The sequence below is a fragment of the Leopardus geoffroyi genome, chromosome D2 (assembly GCF_018350155.1).
Source record: "Leopardus geoffroyi isolate Oge1 chromosome D2, O.geoffroyi_Oge1_pat1.0, whole genome shotgun sequence".
NCBI classification, from domain to species: domain Eukaryota; kingdom Metazoa; phylum Chordata; class Mammalia; order Carnivora; family Felidae; genus Leopardus; species Leopardus geoffroyi.
In genome coordinates this window covers 34535329-34554641 of record NC_059334.1, presented here as the reverse complement: position 1 = coordinate 34554641, position 19313 = coordinate 34535329, and the positions used below count along the sequence as shown (strand labels likewise).

The 19313-nt window shown below is 38.1% G+C and overlaps 1 protein-coding gene across 9 annotated transcripts in view; it reads left to right on the top strand.

The window, feature by feature from the left end:
* Positions 1–867: 867 nt before the first annotated feature.
* The window catches only part of PPP3CB (protein phosphatase 3 catalytic subunit beta), a 59039-nt gene continuing 40593 nt past the window's right edge, over positions 868–19313 (top strand). For 3 of the 9 annotated variants that reach the window (XM_045439606.1, XM_045439609.1, XM_045439605.1), the window contains exons 1-3: positions 870–1064; positions 16085–16285; positions 16965–17089. In XM_045439606.1, coding sequence (XP_045295562.1) covers positions 980–1064; positions 16085–16285; positions 16965–17089 — 411 coding nt within the window. In that variant the 5' untranslated portion in view covers positions 870–979. Of the gene's footprint in view, positions 1065–1232; positions 1309–16084; positions 16286–16964; positions 17090–19313 lie in introns of those variants that run through there. The other 6 variants (XM_045439611.1, XM_045439608.1, XM_045439610.1 and 3 more) reach the window with 4 other exon arrangements.

Sequence of the window (19313 nt, the reverse complement as noted above, 5' to 3'; positions counted from 1 at the left end):
GTATGCCATCAAGATATATAGATCTTAGTGGCTATGCTGGTCTCTGCCCTGTGATTCAGTACATCTCCTACTGTCATACACATACCTTCTAGTAACTATTGATTGAACAATCAGTTCTTGTCCTACTACTCCCTTCCCCATGAAGGTCCATCCCTATAAAGTTTCCGTAAGTCATCAGGGCTCAGATTCTGTATGTGCACAGAAGTACCATATGAAATATTTTTTATGAGGAACTAATTTCTCTATGTACCCCTCTGCCTTCCAAATCTCTATTTTCTGAATGGATCAAGAGGGAGGCTGTGTCCTTTTCAGGTGTATACTTTGAACATCCCTTGGTTGTCAGCCCTTTCCCCTTACCTATTTTGATTCTTAACCCTTGGAGCCTATTCTGCTCTATCTATATTCTCACCCTGTGCCTTCAGACTCTTGACAATTCCAGGCTCTAAACATAAGGGTCAGATAGATTCTCAAACTCCATTTTGAACGGTCACTTCCCTCCAGAACCTACAGTGCCTCCTCTATTTTCCTGTCCCTTACCAACCAAAGTACTCAGATTTGGTAGTCAAATTGTTATACATTTGTGTCTCTATTAGTAGGAGATTCTCAGGTTTGAATAAGTCTCGCCATCTTACTAGGAGCTCCATGAGAGCCAATGTCATGTTTCCTAGCGCTCATTCACTGCAGCTACTAGCAATAGATAGCCCTTCCTCTTCACGGTCTATTGTTTCTGCCTGCCCAGAATTTTAACCTGATCCCTTGGCCTCGTCCTGTTTCTCTCCCAGCCTCAGTAATTTTGCCCAGGTCCCTAGAGTCTGCCCCGCCCCCGCCCCCGCAAGCGCGGTGCATGCCGGTCTTAGCCCCTCTGTAGGGAAAGAGGGTCCGCCATGTTCCCCGGCGGCGCCGCCGCTTGGCTCTGGTAGCCGCCGCCCCCGCCCCCAACCCCGCCCGGCCCAGCGCCTAGCCGAGCCCCGGGCCCAGCATGGCCGCCCCGGAGCCGGCCCGGGCTGCACCGCCCCCACCCCCGCCCCCGCCGCCCCCTCCCGGGGCTGACCGCGTCGTCAAAGGTGAGAGGTGGACGAAGCCCTGGGGGCCTGGCCTGAGGAGCTGTGTGTAAGGGCGGGCGGGAGACCGTCCCCTCCGGAGCGGGCCCGGAAGGGCGGGCGAGTGACTGGCTGCCTCCCTTAGGGAGTGGCCCCTGGGCGGGCCCCTGCTGGGCTGGGCTGAGTCGGTAGCGGCGGCTCCGCTGTCTCCCGCATGCCTTCAGGCCCGAGGCGGGGGTTTCGCTCTCGAGGTCTTCTAGTTGTGGGGGTGAGTCTCCGATCTGCAGTGAGCCCCTTTCTTTTCCTCCTGGGCCTGTCAAAGCGGCCCAGAGGCCGCGATTAGCTTCCTGCTCCGCGACAGCTGCACGCCTGGCTTGCCTGGGCGGACCGAGGGGCTCGGAGACTTTCAGCCACGCGGGGCCGGGCGATGAGCAGTCAGAAATCACCTCGGCTTTGGCCCACGCCTGCTCCCCAGTGACAGCCGTCCGCCCGATTCGCGCCCAGTTAGCGCCAGCCGCAGGGGTTCGCGCTTGGCCCTCAGGTGTCACTCTACGCGGAAACTGGGGGAACCATGTGGGATTGGACAGGGGTGAAGAGACGAGGCAGGATTTGGGGGTCCTGGCTTTAAGTGCAGAGAAGATGGAGAAAAGGCAGCATAAAGAAAAAAAAAAAACCCAAAAAACCTGATCGATAGGAAAAAGCATTTACTTAGAAAACCGTCAACACTGGTCAAAGGCCAAAAAGGGTTACCCCTCACCTTGTGAACACATACCCATAGAAAAAAATTAAATATTTCTCAGGTGGGTAGAATATATGTATGTTTACCGACAACAGGTCAGCAGAAAAATTTTAAGTAGAGAAATTGAGGGCAAATTGACTGTTGCTTAAGATTTCCATGCTCTCTAGGAGAGCCCATCAACTTCATACACTGCTGTGGAGGTGAAAAACAGAATTTGAAATGATGTTTATTTACCATATGCAGCTTGGTCAATACATTGACATCATTTTAGAATAAAGTTTTCTTTATCGTATTACATTTATTTTGGAAAGGTAGATACTTCTTTCATTTGTTCATTTTCATTCAGCTTCTCAAATATACTGGTACAATGTTTAAACACTGTTAGTCCACTTTTTGCAATTTGACCAGAAATGTTTCCATTAAAATATTTAAGAACAAGAAAACCTTTTTCCTTTGTGTTTTTTTAATTTTAATTTTTCAATTTGAGCCTCCTTTAATGATAACACTGATTTGTATCCAGGCTTATGTAGACAATTTTTAAAAGTTAATGATATATCCAGTTGGGCCAGTCATTGAAATGAGCTGATTAAAGAGTTTATGGAGTCCTGAGAAATCTGTGTAAAAAGAGAAGAAGAGAAAAAAAGAGTGGTAGTTCAGGCATTTATCCTAAGTTTTGCGGGGGTTGGGAACAGAGACATGGGCTGTCTCTTCTTTTTCTGAGTAGGTTTATGAGTTGTATGTTCATTTCTCTGGGCACTTTTCACCCTACTATTAGGACTAGTCACATTCCCGAACAATGAGTTTTTGCTATTCTTATGCTTGTGAGTCTTCTTGGTTTTTGTCATATATATGGTAATGTTTTCCCTGTACTGCTTTAATACGGTAAAAATAAGATTGCAAACATAAGGTATATTCCTTAGGGGTGAGTTGTGAATCCACAACAGTCATATTTATAGGTTATTGGTGTGGAATAAAAGTCCTTTGATTTAGGTAAATAGGAAAAGAGCTTGTTGGTGTGGAAAATTATACATTTATAGAATTATAAATAGAGCTCATGGATATAAGATCTCATGTGCTTGGTAGTATATTCTTAACCAGGACAATTTTGATTTCTTTATGGAATTCATTAGCAATTGGAAAGCCTGATAAGGATCACATGTTTAGAAATGGTGGAAACAGACTAGTTTGCCCTGCTCATCTCAGCTCTGGCTTCCTCAGAAATTACTGGAAATTCACCTTTCACACAGAAACCATTTTTAGATTTCATCTTCAGGCTTCTTTCTTGCCTGCCTTCTTTCAGTAATTGTACCATAATGTTTTACTTGATGAGAGACAACACCCTTGCCAGAAAATACATGACCACGGTGCTGGTTCAACTTGTTAAAATCCAGATTTCTTATAAGTCTAGTATGTGCTAGTTTTGGATCTATACCATCTCATAGTAGTAATATTATGGACACCATCATTGGCATTGAATACAGGTAGTCTTTTACTTTCTGAAACTTTTCCTTCTTGTCTCTAAATTTTATGCTCTTACACTTCTAGTTAGGAGGCCGGTTTTGAAGGGGATATAGATCTTTCTGTGTTAAAGATCATGTGCCTGAAGTTCACTTTCATGTGAAGTTTGAGATCTGGAAATACTGTAGGTGATTCATGTATTAACGTAATTAGCCTTTTAGTGAAATTATTATATCGCTGATTATGGATGATAAGGTTTCCTGGTTAGTTCAGGCAAATTCATTTCTGAGCCTACTCCAGCTGCTGCTGGCTCAGGTCAAATTCTGTTTGAAAGTTGCAGTAACCCAATGGTTTAGGTGAGATAATATGCCCTCTTAGCTATTTTCTGTTAAGCATTTTTCTGTTCTTCAGCTAAAATAAGAAGTTGGAAATAAAATAGAAACAAACTAGCAAAATTGGCTAATTGTATCTGCCTAAGTGCCTTACTGCCACATCAGCAAAATTGGTATTGTAATTGAAGCATAAAACCCTGAATTTATGTATATTGCTCTCCCTCCTCTCCCTCCCCCGCCAATTTACTTGACCTGAATTGTCCAGATGCTACCTTTTATTTCCAGATATTTTTAAATACTTCTTTTAAGTGCTTTTTGCCATATAAATGAGGTCCCAGATTTGTAAAACTTGATTGTCTCTTGAAATTATTAGATCTGTTAGTCTTGATATAAAAAATTCACCGTTATCACTTAGAGTGCATTGTCTATATTGTGTATATGTTCATTTAGTATGTACAATGTGACTCACTTTCTTTTGCATTCAATATTTTTTCCTTATTTCCTAGGTTATATTAATCTTATGTCTTAGGTGATCAGACTTTCAGATTGAACCAAAATGCTGAAGTATGTGTGTGTGTTGTTTTTTAAGCTGATACATTTCTGATGGGCAGACTTACCATTCATCTATTGCCAGCTGTCCTGCTTATAAATCTTAGGTCACTTGGCTCAAGAATTGTCTAGTACCTTAGTTTTATTAGGATTGCTTATTTTCATTACAGATTTTTAGATGACCCACATATGTCTTTGGATCACATGGCTACTTCAGTGTTTCTTGCTAGTTCTATTTCATCATATTTTAAAGCAACTTGAATTTTAATTTTTGTTTACAAAATTTATTTTGCAGACTTACCTATCCAAAAAGATAACTTTTTTTAAAAAAAATTCATTTATTTATTTTGTGTGAAAGAGAGAACCAGCAGGGGAGGGGCAGAAAGGGAGGGGGACAGAGGATCCAAAGTAGGCTCTGTGCTGACAGCAGAGAGCCCAGTGCGGAGCTCTAACTCACAAACCTTGAGATCATGACCTGAGCTGAAGTCAGATGTTTAACTGATTGAGCCACCCAGGCGCCCCTAAAAAGATAACTCTTGAAAATGATTTTTCTTCTTCCTTCCACCCCCATTAAACTGTTAAACATACTAAAATAAATCTTCAGTACCATGTGTCCTAAAGAAAGTGAGGGAACAGAGAAAATTATGTGTGTGTGTGTGTGTGTGAGAGAGAGAGAGAGAGAGAGAGAGAGAGACAGAGATAGAGGGAGGGAGGGAGAGAGGAAAGGAGAGAACATTGTGGTAATGGTCATCTTAGAAGGAAAATGCCAAGGAGGAAATACAGCTGCTCAGTAGTAAGGCAAAAGCTCAGGTTCCAGAGCTGTTCGATGAATTAGCAAGAATTGTAAGGAAAAGTTTGGTGAAAAGAATCTTAATTTATTAAATGAGGTTTATCTTAATACCAGTCATATGACTTCATTTCATTTTATCATAAAAGTGTTTTATTTACACACAGATAAAATTAGCTGAAGATAATTGGGCATCCTTGTATGTTATGTAAAATTTATTTTGGAACACCAGAATAATCAAATAGCAAACTATTTATTAAATGCCTGCTGTATGCTAAGAACTGTAGGGAGACAACAAAAGTATAAAAAATGAAAAACAAACTTGGTCCTTGAAGAAATAAGTATTCATGAGAAGTTATTTATATATGTCATAAGGATGGGTCATTAATTGCTAGATAAGTGACAGAGCGAGTGACTCTTTTGGGTTCAACGGAGATAGTGATGACTCTGGACTGGAATGGTCTAACAAGGGTTTGTATAGGAAAAAGAGACCTTGAAGGAAGGGTAGGATATAAATAGGCAGAGGATTGGAACCACTTATTTGTGCAACATTTATTGAGTACCAAAGCATAATTATTAGGCATTGAGGATACAGGCTTGGATTAGATACAATTTAAGTAAGGTAGATTCTCTTGGAGTGCTGGCACTCTAGTGAGGGAGATATCATTGCAAATAGACAATATAACAAATTTTGTACAAAGTGCTATTGGAGCTATAAAGAAGGAGTTGACTCCCTTATTTGGAGAAAAAGCATCAGTGAGAGGATTATGTTTTGAGGTGAGCCTTGAAGGATGAGAAGAATTTTTCCAGAAAGGAGGTAGGACTGGAGTAGGGAAAATAGCAGAAAGGCATGGAGTTGGGAGAGGGGCGGGGAGTGGAAAGCTTGAAAATTTGTGACAGTAGTATGTAAAGTACCTGGCTGGGAGTGGCAGGAGATGAAGTTGGAAAGTCTTTTGTACACTAAGTTGAGGAGCTGAAACTTAAGCTAATAATCAGTATAGTCTCTGGATGATTAAGAACACAGGCTCTGGAATCCAATTGCCTGGGTTTGAATCCTAGTTCAACCTTAATAACCTCTCCACTGTAGACAAGATACTTAATGTCACCAAGCTTCAATGTTCTCATCTGTAAAACAGAGTTAATAAAGTATTATTATGGGGTTTTTGAAGGATTAATGGAGATGGACCAAATAAAGTACATGGGCTGGCACATGATAAATATTCAACAAACGGTAGCCATTATTATTATTGAACGTTTTAAAATGGAAGAGTGATCCAGTATCTTGGTTTTTGAAAGGTAATATAGTATTGTGTAGAACAAAATAATAGCAGGGAAGATGCTTGGAGTATCAGAAGATTGGGGCATCTGGGTGGCCCAGTTGATAAAGCATCTGACTTTGGCTCAAATCCTGGTAACGCAGTTTGTGAGTTCGAGCCTGGCATCAGGCTCTGTGCTGACAGCTCAGAGCCTGGAGCCTGCTTTGGATTCTGTGTCTCCCTCTTTCTCTGTCCCTTCCCTGCTCATGCTCTGTCTCTCTCAAAAAATGAATAAGTGTTAAAAAAATTTTTTTAGAGTATCAGAAGATTAATTATTGAATTTTAATTTTCTTTAATTTTAATGTTTTTATTTTCAAGAGAGAGAGAGAGAGAGAAACCAAGGGAGGGGCAGAGGGAGAGAGAGAATCTGAAGCAGTCTCCAGGCTCTGAGCTGTCAGCTCAAACCCTCAACGTGGAGCTCAAACTCACGAACCATGAGATCATGACCTGACCTGAAGTCGGATGCCCAATCGACTGAGCCACCTAATATAATAATTGGGTGCTCCTAATTATTGAATTTTAGGTAGAGTATTCCAAGTTTGTAGAGTGGACAAAATTGAAAAGATTGTAGGGGGCACTTGAGTGGCTCAGTTGGTTAAACATCCAACTTTGGCTCAGGTCATGATCTCATGGTTTGTGAGTTTCAGCCCTGCATTGGGCTTGCTGCTCTCAGCGCAGAGGCTGCTTTGAATCCTCTGTTCCCCTTTCTCTGCCCCTCCTCTGCTTTCTCTCTCTCTCAAAAACAAATAAACATTAAAAAAAAAAAAAACTTAAAAAAAGAAGATTGTAGCAATTCTAGGGGAATAAAAATTCTTTCTTCAGCATCTCAGGAGCAAAGTAGTCCAAGTACAAAATGACCAAAGCATGAATTAAGGGAATGAGAAACCAGATATGATACAAATTCTGAATAATATTAGAAGGTAGTTCCTATTGGATCAGTGATTGGGTATGGGAACAGAAGAGCAAAACTTTTTAAGTAGACAATGATCAGACTAATTTTGCTTTAGGGATTGATTAAATTGAACAATTGTAGTTGGAGGCAAAGATTGGAATGGCATGTAAAAGACTGGGAATGGTCAAGTAGAGAAGGATCTTAGATAAGTTTCAGGCTTTTTATTCCTCTTTATCCGCTTTTTATTCCTCTTTATCCGCCCCCCCCCCCCTTTATTCTTTAGTACTTAAGAAACTACACAGAATTTTTGAGTAAGTTAATCTAGCAGTAAGTTAATCAAGGGGAAGGGAAAGTAGAGCTGAGTTAGATTTTTTTTAGTACACAGTGATAAGAATTGAACTAGTATTGCAGCAATGGAGATACAAGAAAATGAAGAGAATTTGAAGAATCAATAGGACTTGGAGTCCTGAAAGAGAACAATGACACCAAAATTTTAAGTCCCAGTGACAGAGAATGGTGATAACCATGACAAAAGTAAGACAGGAAGGATAACCAATTTTGAGGGAAAGGTACTATATTCAAATCACCACCACAGACTAAAAGGAATCCAAGGAATACCTTGAAATTTTGAAGACTGTGCTGTAGGTTTTATTGAATCTGTTCTTAGAGGATGTGGCCAGTGCATGCTTCTGTCTCTAGCACCTGGGTGGGTTATGCCCTTTTTCATGATGAGAAGACTTTTTGTCAGAAGAGCATTGTCATTTTGTTGATATAGGACAGATTGTACTGGAGTAGCATTCTGACCTCAATTTCAGCCATGATTCTGCCCCTTACTAGTTGAAACACTTGAGAGAGCCATTTAACTTCTCTGAACCTGTTTTCCCTTTTGTGAAATAGGGATAAAACCTGCCCTGCTAAACCCCCAGGATGCCTCTGAAAATCATGTAGGATTATGTATGTGAAAGTACTTTGTAAACAAAGCAGTATAAATATACTAAATATACTGTCATTGCTATATAGTGTCAAGATATACAAGTATTTTAGAAATTATAACATTAATTTAGTAGACATTCAATGGTAACAGTGTTCTAATCACTGTGTGGTTATGAAAGACATAGCCCCCTCCCTTCCAAAGAGTTCATAAGCATGTAGGGAGACATATTTACAGTGTAATTGTTAAGTGCCATGATACAGGTCTTCATTATATGCTATGCTATAGGACCACAAAGGAAGGGACACCATTAACCTAGTCTGAGAACATGAAGAATTTTCAAGAATTGGAACACTGAAGTGACGTTTAAAGACAAGGAGAGGTTAGGTAAAAGATGGGAATAGTGTACCCCCAAACAATAGGGTGTTCGAAAGTATGGAGATTAAAAATAAGTGATGTAATTTTAAAAATGAAAATAAGTATCTGGAGTGTAGAATGTATCTGGAATGTGAGGTAGTGACAAAAGATGACGGTTGGAAATGTAGGCAAGGTTCAGATCCCAAGGGATCTCGCATGCCATGTGAAGATAAAGAATTTGGATTTTGTATAATAAAGCCAGTCTTGAATCAAGAGAAGGTTGAGATTTGAATTTTAGAAAGCATATTCTGAGTGTTGTAGAGTAGACAAAATTGGAAAGATTGTAGTAATTCTAGAATAGAAGCCCTTATTCAGTGTCTCAGAACCAAATGAGCAGAAACAGTTCAGGTAATTATTTAGGACCTATTGGCCATGGAGGGTGAGAAATAAAGAGAATTGTAGGACAATTCCTTGATGGGAACTATGGATAATGGTTTAGGGGGGAAAATCACACACTAAATTTTGGACATACTCAATTTGAGATATGGATGGAAAATCCCAGTGGAGATATTTGATAGTTTACTGGGAATCTGGAGTTTAGGGGAGGGCTTTCGACTGAGCAGTCTATTATTTGAGGGTCCTCAAAATGTAGATTTTAGTTGAAACTGTAGTTATGAATGAGATCACTAATTCAGAGCAGTATGATAGGAGAGCCAAGGACAGAATCATAGGACACACACTGACATTTAAGGATCAGGAGAAAGACTAGAAGTCCATGAAATAGACCAATCAGTTGTGACCAGAGAAGTAGAAGAAAAACCAGGTGAATGCTTTCAAGAACCCAAGAGAGGAGAGAGTTATAAGGTGGAGGAATAGAGCAGAAACCAGATAAATATGGATTAAGGAAAATAGACAAAAAGTCAAAAAAGGAAGATACCCATTGCAGATCTTAATACCATTTCAAAAAGCTCAGTTCTCAAAATAAAGGATATATGGCAGAAACAGGGATGAGGAGTAAAAGAGAGTTACTTGTTTGAATTTAAAAAAAAATTTTTTTAACATTTATTGCTGAGGGACAGAGCACAAGCAGGGGAGAGCCAGAGAGGGAGGGAGACACAGAATCTGAAGCAGGCTCCAGGCTCTGAACTCTCAGCACAGAGCCTGACGCAGGGCTCAAACCCGCGAACTGCAAGATCATGGCCTGAGCCAAAGTTGGATGCTTAACCGACTGAGCCACCCAGGTTCCCCCTGAATTTTTAAGATCATAAAGATTTAAGCATGTTTAATTGCTCAAAGGAAAGACCCAGTGGAGAAGCAGAGGCAGAGAAAACAATAGAATCATAGGACGGGTGGAGGGGATGTCTGCAGTTAAGAGGTTGGGGGAGTGGGATTCAGGATACAAATAGTGTTTAGTAAAGGGTAGGAGTATCTCTTCCTCAGATGGGGAGAAATTTAAAGATGCATACTGGTGTAGATGTGTGGATGGAGAGGAGCAGGGAAGTGAAGTTTGGTCTGAAGGCCTCCATTTTCTCTGAAATTGGACACAAAGTTGATTTACTGAGTAAGAGATACAGTGAGTGACGGTTCAAGAAAGGGGACCATTTGAAATTTCTACTGAGAAGCATGGGAGACAGAATGTTTAATAGGATTGCTGAGAAGTGCCAATGACCAACTACATTGGGGACCATGAATTTGTAGTAGCACAGAGCCATTTTGATGATTTTATACTTAGCACCCAAGTTTAGAAGCTAATTCATCCAAGAATTGCAGTTTTCCCTTATAGGTAGAATAAGACAAAAGGGCAAAACAGTTTAGAATGTTGTTTAGAAAGTGGGTGAATGATGGAATACTTTAAAAGTATAAGAAGCAAAGGTATCCAGAAGGGAGTTGATAAGGAGGGGTTGTCTAGGTTTTTAATACAGTTGAAGAATAGATGGAGTAATGGGAGTGGAACTGAAAGGTTAGGAGGTTTTAATCATTGAGTGAGACATTGGAGTTCAGGATTTCAGAGGTGGAGCCGTAATTATGGTCAAGGCTGAGGAGTTGAAGTGGAGTGGAACTCAAACTTCTCAGTTCTTATGTTTTAGGTAGATCATTCTGCATGGACATTGATTGTGGGATTTAGCATGGAGAAGGCCTGCAAGCCAGGAGCTGGAGTTGCATGTGAGAAACGACTAGAAGTTTAGAAGATGGCAGGGACAAGGATAAACTATCTAGAAGGCATGAGCCTCAAAGGAGAAGGTATTTTTTTCTTCAGTGGAGTGATGAAATTGGTAATGGTAATGCAAAGCAACACTTAAGACTAAAGCCTTCTCTGCTAAGAGTAGTGGAGTGTGGAAGAATGCACAGCATCTATTTTGAAAAAAGGGTTTGAAAAGTATTGTTCTTCAGGATAACTAAGATTTAATTAAGATAAAGAGATGAAGACAGCATTACTGTGAAGATCTAAAGTGTGTGTGTGTGTGTGTGTGTGTGTGTGTGTGTGTGTGTGTGTGTGTGTTGGGGGAAGAGGGATGAGTTAAAAAAATAATGAGGCACCTGGGTGGCTCAGTCAGTTAAGTGGCCAACTTCGGCCCAGTTCATGATCTGGTGGTTTGTGGGTTTGAGCCCCACATCAGGGTCTCTGCTGTCAGTCCAGAGCCTGCTTTGGATCTTCTGTCCCCCTCTCCTTTTGCCCCTCCCCCATTCTCTCTCTCTCTCTCTCTCTCTCTCTCTCTCTCAAAAATAAATATTTTTTTAAAATGATGGGATTTCTGGAGGCTTAAATGAAGAGGATTGAGAAGGAGGAGAACAGCCAGAGATGGCATGGTGTAAGAGAAATACTGAGAAAAAGTCAGAAATGTAGATGACAGGAGGGACTTTATTTGGATAGTTGCCAATAATGGCAATGATCAGAAGCACAGGCATCTGAATGATTCTTTGTAGTAAAGTTGTTCAGTTGGCATAGGCTGCATGTACCCCAGTTGGTGTTGGCGGCCTTGTAGGGCTAGCTAATACTTTTGTAGCCTTTGCTTAGAGTTGGGGAATAGGAGTTAGTTGATTTCTAGGATTCCTTACCCATAGTAGAAAAAGTGTATCTGTTCTTCCCCTATCCCTGGTCAATACTGTCCCTGGTTCGTTTTTCCAACTTCCTAAATTAAAACTTGCTTTATACATTTTTTTAGTTGCCGTACATTAAATCTGAATGAAAATAACTTGTGAATGTTATTGATTACTATATAGATGTGTGTGCTTCATGCCAAAATTTGGGTTAAAGGAAATGTTTCAACAGAATAATAGTTGGTCAAATGAATATTACCAATTCAAGTTTCCTAGTGTTGGAAACTTGGTGATTTGAGATTATTTTGTAGCTCTTTATTCTAGCTAATCCTCATTTTTAGCCATCTCAGTTATTGACCATTCACATTACATTTGCATATATTTATATTCTTCTTTTTTCCTATCATAAATATTGGAGAGTAGGAAAAATAGTCTGAAAATAAGGAGGAAAAATATATTAGAAGAATATCCTAGAAAAGCAGGAATAATTGGCTAAAGATGAATTAGAAATAAAAAGAAAAACTTTTTTGTTTATTTATTTTGAGAGAAGTACACATGCATGAGTGGGGGAGGGGCAGAGAGCAAGGGAGCAGACTTTGCTTGCACTCAATCTCCCAAACAGAACGGTGAAATCATGACCTGAGATGAGATCAGGTCAGATGCTTAATTGAGCCATCCGGGCTCCCCAAAAGAAAAAAATTTAAAAGCCTGAAAATAGATGGGAATGCTGTAAAATGACTTAGGAATTAAAGTAGTTGAGGAAAAAAAAAAAAAAATATATATATATATATATTTTTTTTTTTTATTAGACAGTGTGTGCAAGTGGAGAGGGGCAGAGAGACAGAGAATCTTAAACAGGCTCCATGCTCAGGGCAGAACCTGATGTGGGGCTTTATTCCATAACCCTGGGATCTTGACCTGCAACAAAATCAAGAGTCAGGTATTCAATGGACTGAGCCACCCAGGAGCCCCAAGAATATTAATTTTTTATGACAAAAAATTTTTTTAACTCTTTGACCAGTAGGGTCAATAATTAACCCCCTGTTAGGCCAAATTCTATTTGGTTGGCTTTCTTTTGCCTGGTCAGATCACCTGCTACAACTCCTCTCTCCTTCTACAAAGAGCACATGCCTTTTTCCTCTTATGCCTTTCTACATGCCTTTCCTTATTTACTGATATATTAAAATATATTCTTTTGAAACTTCATTTTCTAATTTCAGCATTGTGTTGTTAGAACAACACTGATCTAAAGTTTTCATCTGCTTTTATCTGTGATGGCATTTCTTTATCTTTCAACCTGTACATTCCTTAGAATGTATCCCAGCTAGTCTTGACATGTAAAAGTATGCCTTGAGTTGAAAAAGTGGAAGAGCATAGGTCTATAGATGACTTACCCATGAGCAGTTTTTTAGATAAATAAAGGCACTTTGGCTCTTGGGGGTAATACTTCAGTGTGAATTGCAGTGGAGCATTCACAGTGTGCATGAAAATACGTAGTAACACTGGTGACTGGTTGAATTGGGGGGATGGGGCTGGTCTCCCAGTTGGGTTTTTAGGAAGTTCTGCAGTTTGAATAGAATTCAGCCAGGAGTGGAACTTTGTTGTTGATTATTAGAAAGTATATATAATCTAGAATGCAACATCTTAAAGAGTATCTGTTTTCCTGAATAGAGTGCTAAAAAATTTTTCTTGGCCTGATGAGAAAAATGTGATCCCATCTTGATCTCAGAAATTTGTGTTTGAGATATTTAAGCTTTTCCTTTTTGTAATGTCCCAGAGCACCTTGTGATTTATTTAGCAATCAGTTATTAAAATCTGCAGTTCTTAAACAATTAGTTTACTGATTAGGGGCAAGTTTGGTCTGTTTAGTCTATGGCTAGAGAAAAACATACTTTAACAGAGATTTTTATTTTATTAGACTCTGGACATACTATATTTGAGGGAACAAAATGTGTTTTTTTTTTTTTAATTTTTTTTTTTTCCAACATTTATTTATTTTTGGGACAGAGAGAGACAGAGCATGAACGGGGGAGGGGCAGAGAGAGAGGGAGACACAGAATCGGAAACAGGCTCCAGGCTCTGAGCCATCAGCCCAGAGCCCGACGCGGGGCTCGAACTCACGGACCGCGAGATCGTGACCTGGCTGAAGTCGGACGCCCCACAAAATGTGTTTTAATGCTTTGTTCTAAATGTGGTAAAAAGTAATGGGAATATATGTGTTCTAATGAAGAGCAAGTAAAGAAGTTCCAATTTTGTTTTACTAAGTATCAAAAAAAGCAAGAGGGATTGGTGATTTCAAAGTCTTTTAGAATTGGTTGACATCCCTCTGCCTAGTTCTTATCTCACTTCCAGAGTATTGAGTTAGTCCTGTTTTTTGTTTGTTTGTTTGTTTGTTTGTTTGTTTTCCCAGCAAGATAGAACATGGTTACTAATTATTCTTTCTCAGGTAATTGATATAATTCTAACCCAGGCTCCAGTTTTTAGTTTTTTTAGTTTAAGTTGAAATGTAAAGAAGCAATTGGTCCTATACATTTCCAGGCTTCTGTATAATAATTGATAATTACAGTGATGACTCTGAAACATCAAGAAAATACTATATGGTGTATGCCCAAATATAAAGTGAGTTTTTTCTAAAACAATATTTCAGAAAAGAGGGAGCTGCCTTACATTTGAGACTATATACAGACTTTTACTATAAATTCTCTTGCTTTGTTTTGAGAAGCAAAGTACTATTTGGTAAAGAGCGTAAAACTACTTCAAGCTGATTTTGAATGTTTAATGAGGCCACTTGTTGGAGTCAGTGAAAAGGAGTCAAATAAATTTAACAGATATGTAGTAATTTTTCCTAGGTATAGAACCTCAAAATTGTGCTAGATACTGTTGAAAATAGACCTTTTAGTTTCCCATTCTGTTTCCCAATAGCAGTTTTAGAGTACAGTTGGTACTATATATGGGAACTGTGGCTTAGGATTAATTTGCAGTGATAACATTTTATGTGTATTCAATAAGTGATATATCAAACAACTTGAATGAAAGTGAAGATTAGCCTTTGAAAAAAGTGTTAGATGACTTAAAAATGCCTCCAGTGATAAGGAATGCATTACATACATTTGATGTCAAAGATGCGCATAAAGATTTTGAATGAAGATGTTTTGTAAAACAGGAGGTAGGAGAAAAAGCAGTATTTCAAAATTACCATTTATTAATGCTGTTTTAAATCTATGTGTGCAGTGTGCCTGGTTGGCTGAGTTGGTTAAACGTCCAACTCTTGATTTGGGCTCAGGTCATGATCTCATGGTTCGTGAGATTGAGCCCTGCATCATCGGTGCTGTCAGCACAGAACCTGCTTGGATTTCTTTCTCTCCTTCTTCCTCTGCCCCTCTCCCCCCTCTCAAAAATAAATAAACACTAGGGAAAAAAATCTATATTTGCATCTAAATGAATTTAAATTTTATAAATATTTGTTTTATCTATATCTCTAAAAGTTTCTTTAAGAAAAATTTTTTTAATGTTTATTTATTTTTGAGAGACAGAGAGAGACAGAGAGAGAGAGAGAGAGAGAGAGAGAGAGAGAGCAAGAGGGGGAGGGGCAGAGAAAGAGGGAAACACAGAATTTGAAGCAGGCTCCAGGCTCTGAGCTGTCACCACAGAACCTGACATGGGGCTCTAACTCATGAACATGACCTGAGCTGAAGTTGGATGCCCAACCAACTAAAGCCACCCAGGCGCCCCTAAGGTTTCTTGGTTTTTTTTTTGTTTATTTGTTTGTTTTTTAAGAGGAACTAGCTGTTTTTTTTTAAATGTTTGAGAGAGAGAGAGAGAGAAAGAGAGCAAGTGGAGGAAGGGCAGAGGGAGGGAGAGAGAGAATCCCAAGTACGTTCCTCGCTGTCAGTGCAGAGCCTGTCGTGGGGTTCGATCTTATGACTGTGAGATCAAGACCTGAGCTGAAATCAAGAGTTGGATGTTTAACCGACTGAGCTACCCAGGTGACCCTAGCTCTTTCTTTTTTTTTTTTTTTTAATGTTTATTTATTTTTGAGAGAGAGAGAGGCAGAGAGAGCGGGGAAGAGAGAGAATCCCAGACAGGCTCCATGCAGCCAGCACAGAGCCCGACGTGGGTGAACCGTGAGATCATGACCTGAGCCAGAATTAAGAGTTGAATGCTCAACCAACTGAGCACCCAGGTGTCCCTGGAGAGTTTCTTTTCAAGTTGGGCAGAAAACATTGTTTTTAACTTCCTTATTATAAACATGGTATGTCACTTTATATTTGGGATTTCTTTCTATTCAGGTTTAAGTTACATTTATTGTGCTTCCTTAAGGTGAAGAGTGTATGTTTTGAGAATTCTGCCAAAAAATGTTATGGCTTAAAGAAAACTTTAGTTATCCTGAAAGAACTTTTAATTTTGAGGCAGTTCATTTCTCTAATAAGTCTCAACAAAGAACATGCTATTATATATAAATAAAAAGTATAATTTGATTACTCTTTTTTAAAAAACCTTTTAAAAAATTAACACCTCTATCCAGTAAATAAATAAACACTCTAGCTTTTCAAGTTTTACTTTTGTTTATCTAGATCCATTAATTAGTATTTATGTTAATATATTAATGGTGATTTATTTTTTATTAATTAAAAAAAATTGCAGCTGTACCTTTTCCCCCAACACATCGCTTGACATCTGAAGAAGTATTTGATATGGATGGGATACCCAGGGTTGATGTTCTGAAGAATCACTTAGTAAAAGAAGGTCGGGTAGATGAAGAAATTGCACTTAGAATTATCAATGAGGGTGCTGCCATCCTTCGGAGAGAGAAAACCATGATAGAAGTAGAGGCTCCAATTACAGGTATACTTATTTATGTTTTGGATATTGTTTTTTCGATTATACCATTATTTGGTTGCTTGGATATAGGGCTGCTTGTTCTTCAGCGTATGGTATACTAAATTAATATTACATGGACATTATCTTGAATTTCCAAATTATTTTTTGTAATTTTTTTTATTTTTGCCTGTTTTTAGTGATAAGCATGATCCTAAGTAACCTGAGTGCAGAAGTTGGTCTAATATGTTTTTGTGAAGGTTTCATCAGTTGTGTTGGCCATAATCCAATTTGATTCAACAAATTCTTATTTACTTTGCTTTCAATTATTAGGGGAAAATACCTCAGTGTCAACATAGCAGTCAATAGAAAGTGTTGCGTTAGAATGGAGATTTTAACTGCCACCATTATAATTTTGTAATCTTAAAACATAAGCTTGGCTTCCTGAAGAGGAACTTTATAAATTTAGGTGAAAATTTTGTCACTAACTACAAATTTCATTATTTTTGTTAAATCTTGTTCTAGATCTTGAGCACATGAACACTTGGGTACATCATCCCTATTAGGACTCTTCATAGACTCTGACTTCCTTCTGAGACATTTCTTGATAGAATTTACATTATCTCTTATGTGAAAGAAATTAGAATTTAAGTAAAATTTGTTATTTCAGAGTTTTTTTTCATATCTAATAATCTTCTTGTTTCAGTGTGTGGTGACATCCATGGCCAATTTTTTGATCTGATGAAACTTTTTGAAGTAGGAGGATCACCTGCTAATACACGATACCTTTTTCTTGGTGATTATGTGGACAGAGGTTATTTTAGTATAGAGGTAATAATCATAATACTGTCATTTGATTTGCTTTTAAGTGTTACCGTAGATGATTTCCATTAATTCCTAGTAAAATAAGTTCCTTAAAGTACCTATATTGGGTTCTTTTTAATACCTCTGCATAGTCTGAAGTTTTTAGGTAAAACTACTATTTATTCTCTTCCGCCTTTCAAACTATTCTGTTTTCTTTGTATTACTATGTTTATGAAATTATAATTGCCATTTTTCCCAGTGGAAATTATGTGCAAACTGAGGGTTCTTATTGTTCTGTTATCTAGTGGCCCTAAGGAGCTAGTGCTATTTATCTCTTTTGCCCCTAAAGGCATTAATTACCCCATGTGAAAAAAGATTAATTGAATTTTCTCTGATTAAATAAAACATACTATAATGCTTTTATTGCTTAAACCATAGTGCTTCTATCCCACCTTCTATAGCTATTAAGACCCAAGTCTTTTGTGTATTCTGAAAGTATTCATTTCTTTTAAAAAACTTAAGAGGCATTAAAATGACCTATTGATCATTACTTAACAGTACATAGTTCTTTTTGCTCCTTTTATTTCTCTAATTATATAAATAAAATAAGGTAAATATAGAACAATCTGCCGTTTCTAATATATGCATCTCTCTTCTTTTTTAATTGAAAATGTGGCCATATTATAATGTTGTTCTGTAACTTGCTTTTTTCATATATCTCTATACTGTGATGTCTTTCCAGGTCAGTATATATAAATTTATAATATTTTTAATAGCTGCATTATATTCTGTTGAATAAACAAACCACAATTAATTTCATCGATTTCTTATTGTTAGACACTTACGGTGTTCTCAGTTTTTTGTCATTACAAATGATACCTCAGTGAACCAGGTTTTGTATATATGTATATATATATATATATCTTTGCACACTTGCTAAATTATTTCTGTGGGGCAGATTCTTGGAGGTAAAATTGTTGGATAAAAGCTCTACTAATAGATACTTATGTTGAGCATTTACTATGTTCCAAGCATATTGTAAGCACATAACACACACTGATTAATTGAATCCTCACAACAACAATATGAAATAAGTAGTGTTACTTTATCCATTTTATGGATGAGGAACCTGAGGCCGTGCCCAAGGACACATTGTTAGTAAGCAGTACAGCCAGTCTTATTCCAAGCCTGTACTCTTAGCCACCTCTCCCAGTAGACAATTAAAGCTTTACCTGGTGCATTTCCATGCTGGTTCCTGGTGTTTATATCCCCTTCTCCAGTATTTTTAACCTCCTTTCTGAGGTATGCTAGGATTCATAGTGAGGAAGGAGTTCAGGGCCCTGGCCACCCAAATTCCCTAAGGAATTTTGTTACTCCCCCCTGAGTTGTTCTTCCTTTATTCATAGTTTCTTCATCAGTCACCTTAAACTTCCCCCACAGTTGCAAGGAAATCAGAAAATGGCCCTTCTTAACAAAAAGATTGGCGGCTTTGGAAAAACAAAATGAACAATTTTAGGAAGCTTATTGGGAACTAAGCATATTGGTGTGTATGTCCTTGTATTAGAATGTTTTGTAGCTGACTCTTAATATATTTTACTGTTACAAAAGGAAAATAATAAAGAAAGCAAAAAAGACAGAGTTTAATAAGTATTTCCCTGGCTTAATTTCTTTTTTCCTTGTGAATAAAATGAAGGCGTGAATAGTTAAAGATTTTAATATACCTTAACTTGTTAAAAATAAAGTTTGTTTTTCTTCTTGTGTATAATTATATTTCCATATGAAATGTCTTTCTTTTTTTTTTTTTTTAACCAAATAAATAAAATGTGAGTCTCTTGTGTTAAATATATTTAGAGGGGTGCCTGGCTGGTTCAGTCAGTAGAGCATGTGACTCTTGATCACAGGGTTGTGAATTCGAGCCCCATGTTGGGTATAGATATTGCTTAAAAATAAAACCTAAATAAATAAATAAATCTACTTAGAGAAAAGCATCTGCTTTACTGCTTATTTTAATATTCTTCTTTTTTAAATTATACTTTCTTTGAATCAGTTTAGATAATAAGCCCCTACCTTATGTAAGGCAACAAGTATAACCAACAAAATAAACATAAAAAATGGGTATTGCCTTTGTAACACAGCATGGCATAATGATTAAGATCAGAAGATCAGATTCCTGTCTCTTAAAAGTTTTTGTAATTTCAGACAAGTTACTTGAGCTCTTTGCTTCAGTCTCCTCATTTATAAAATAGAGATA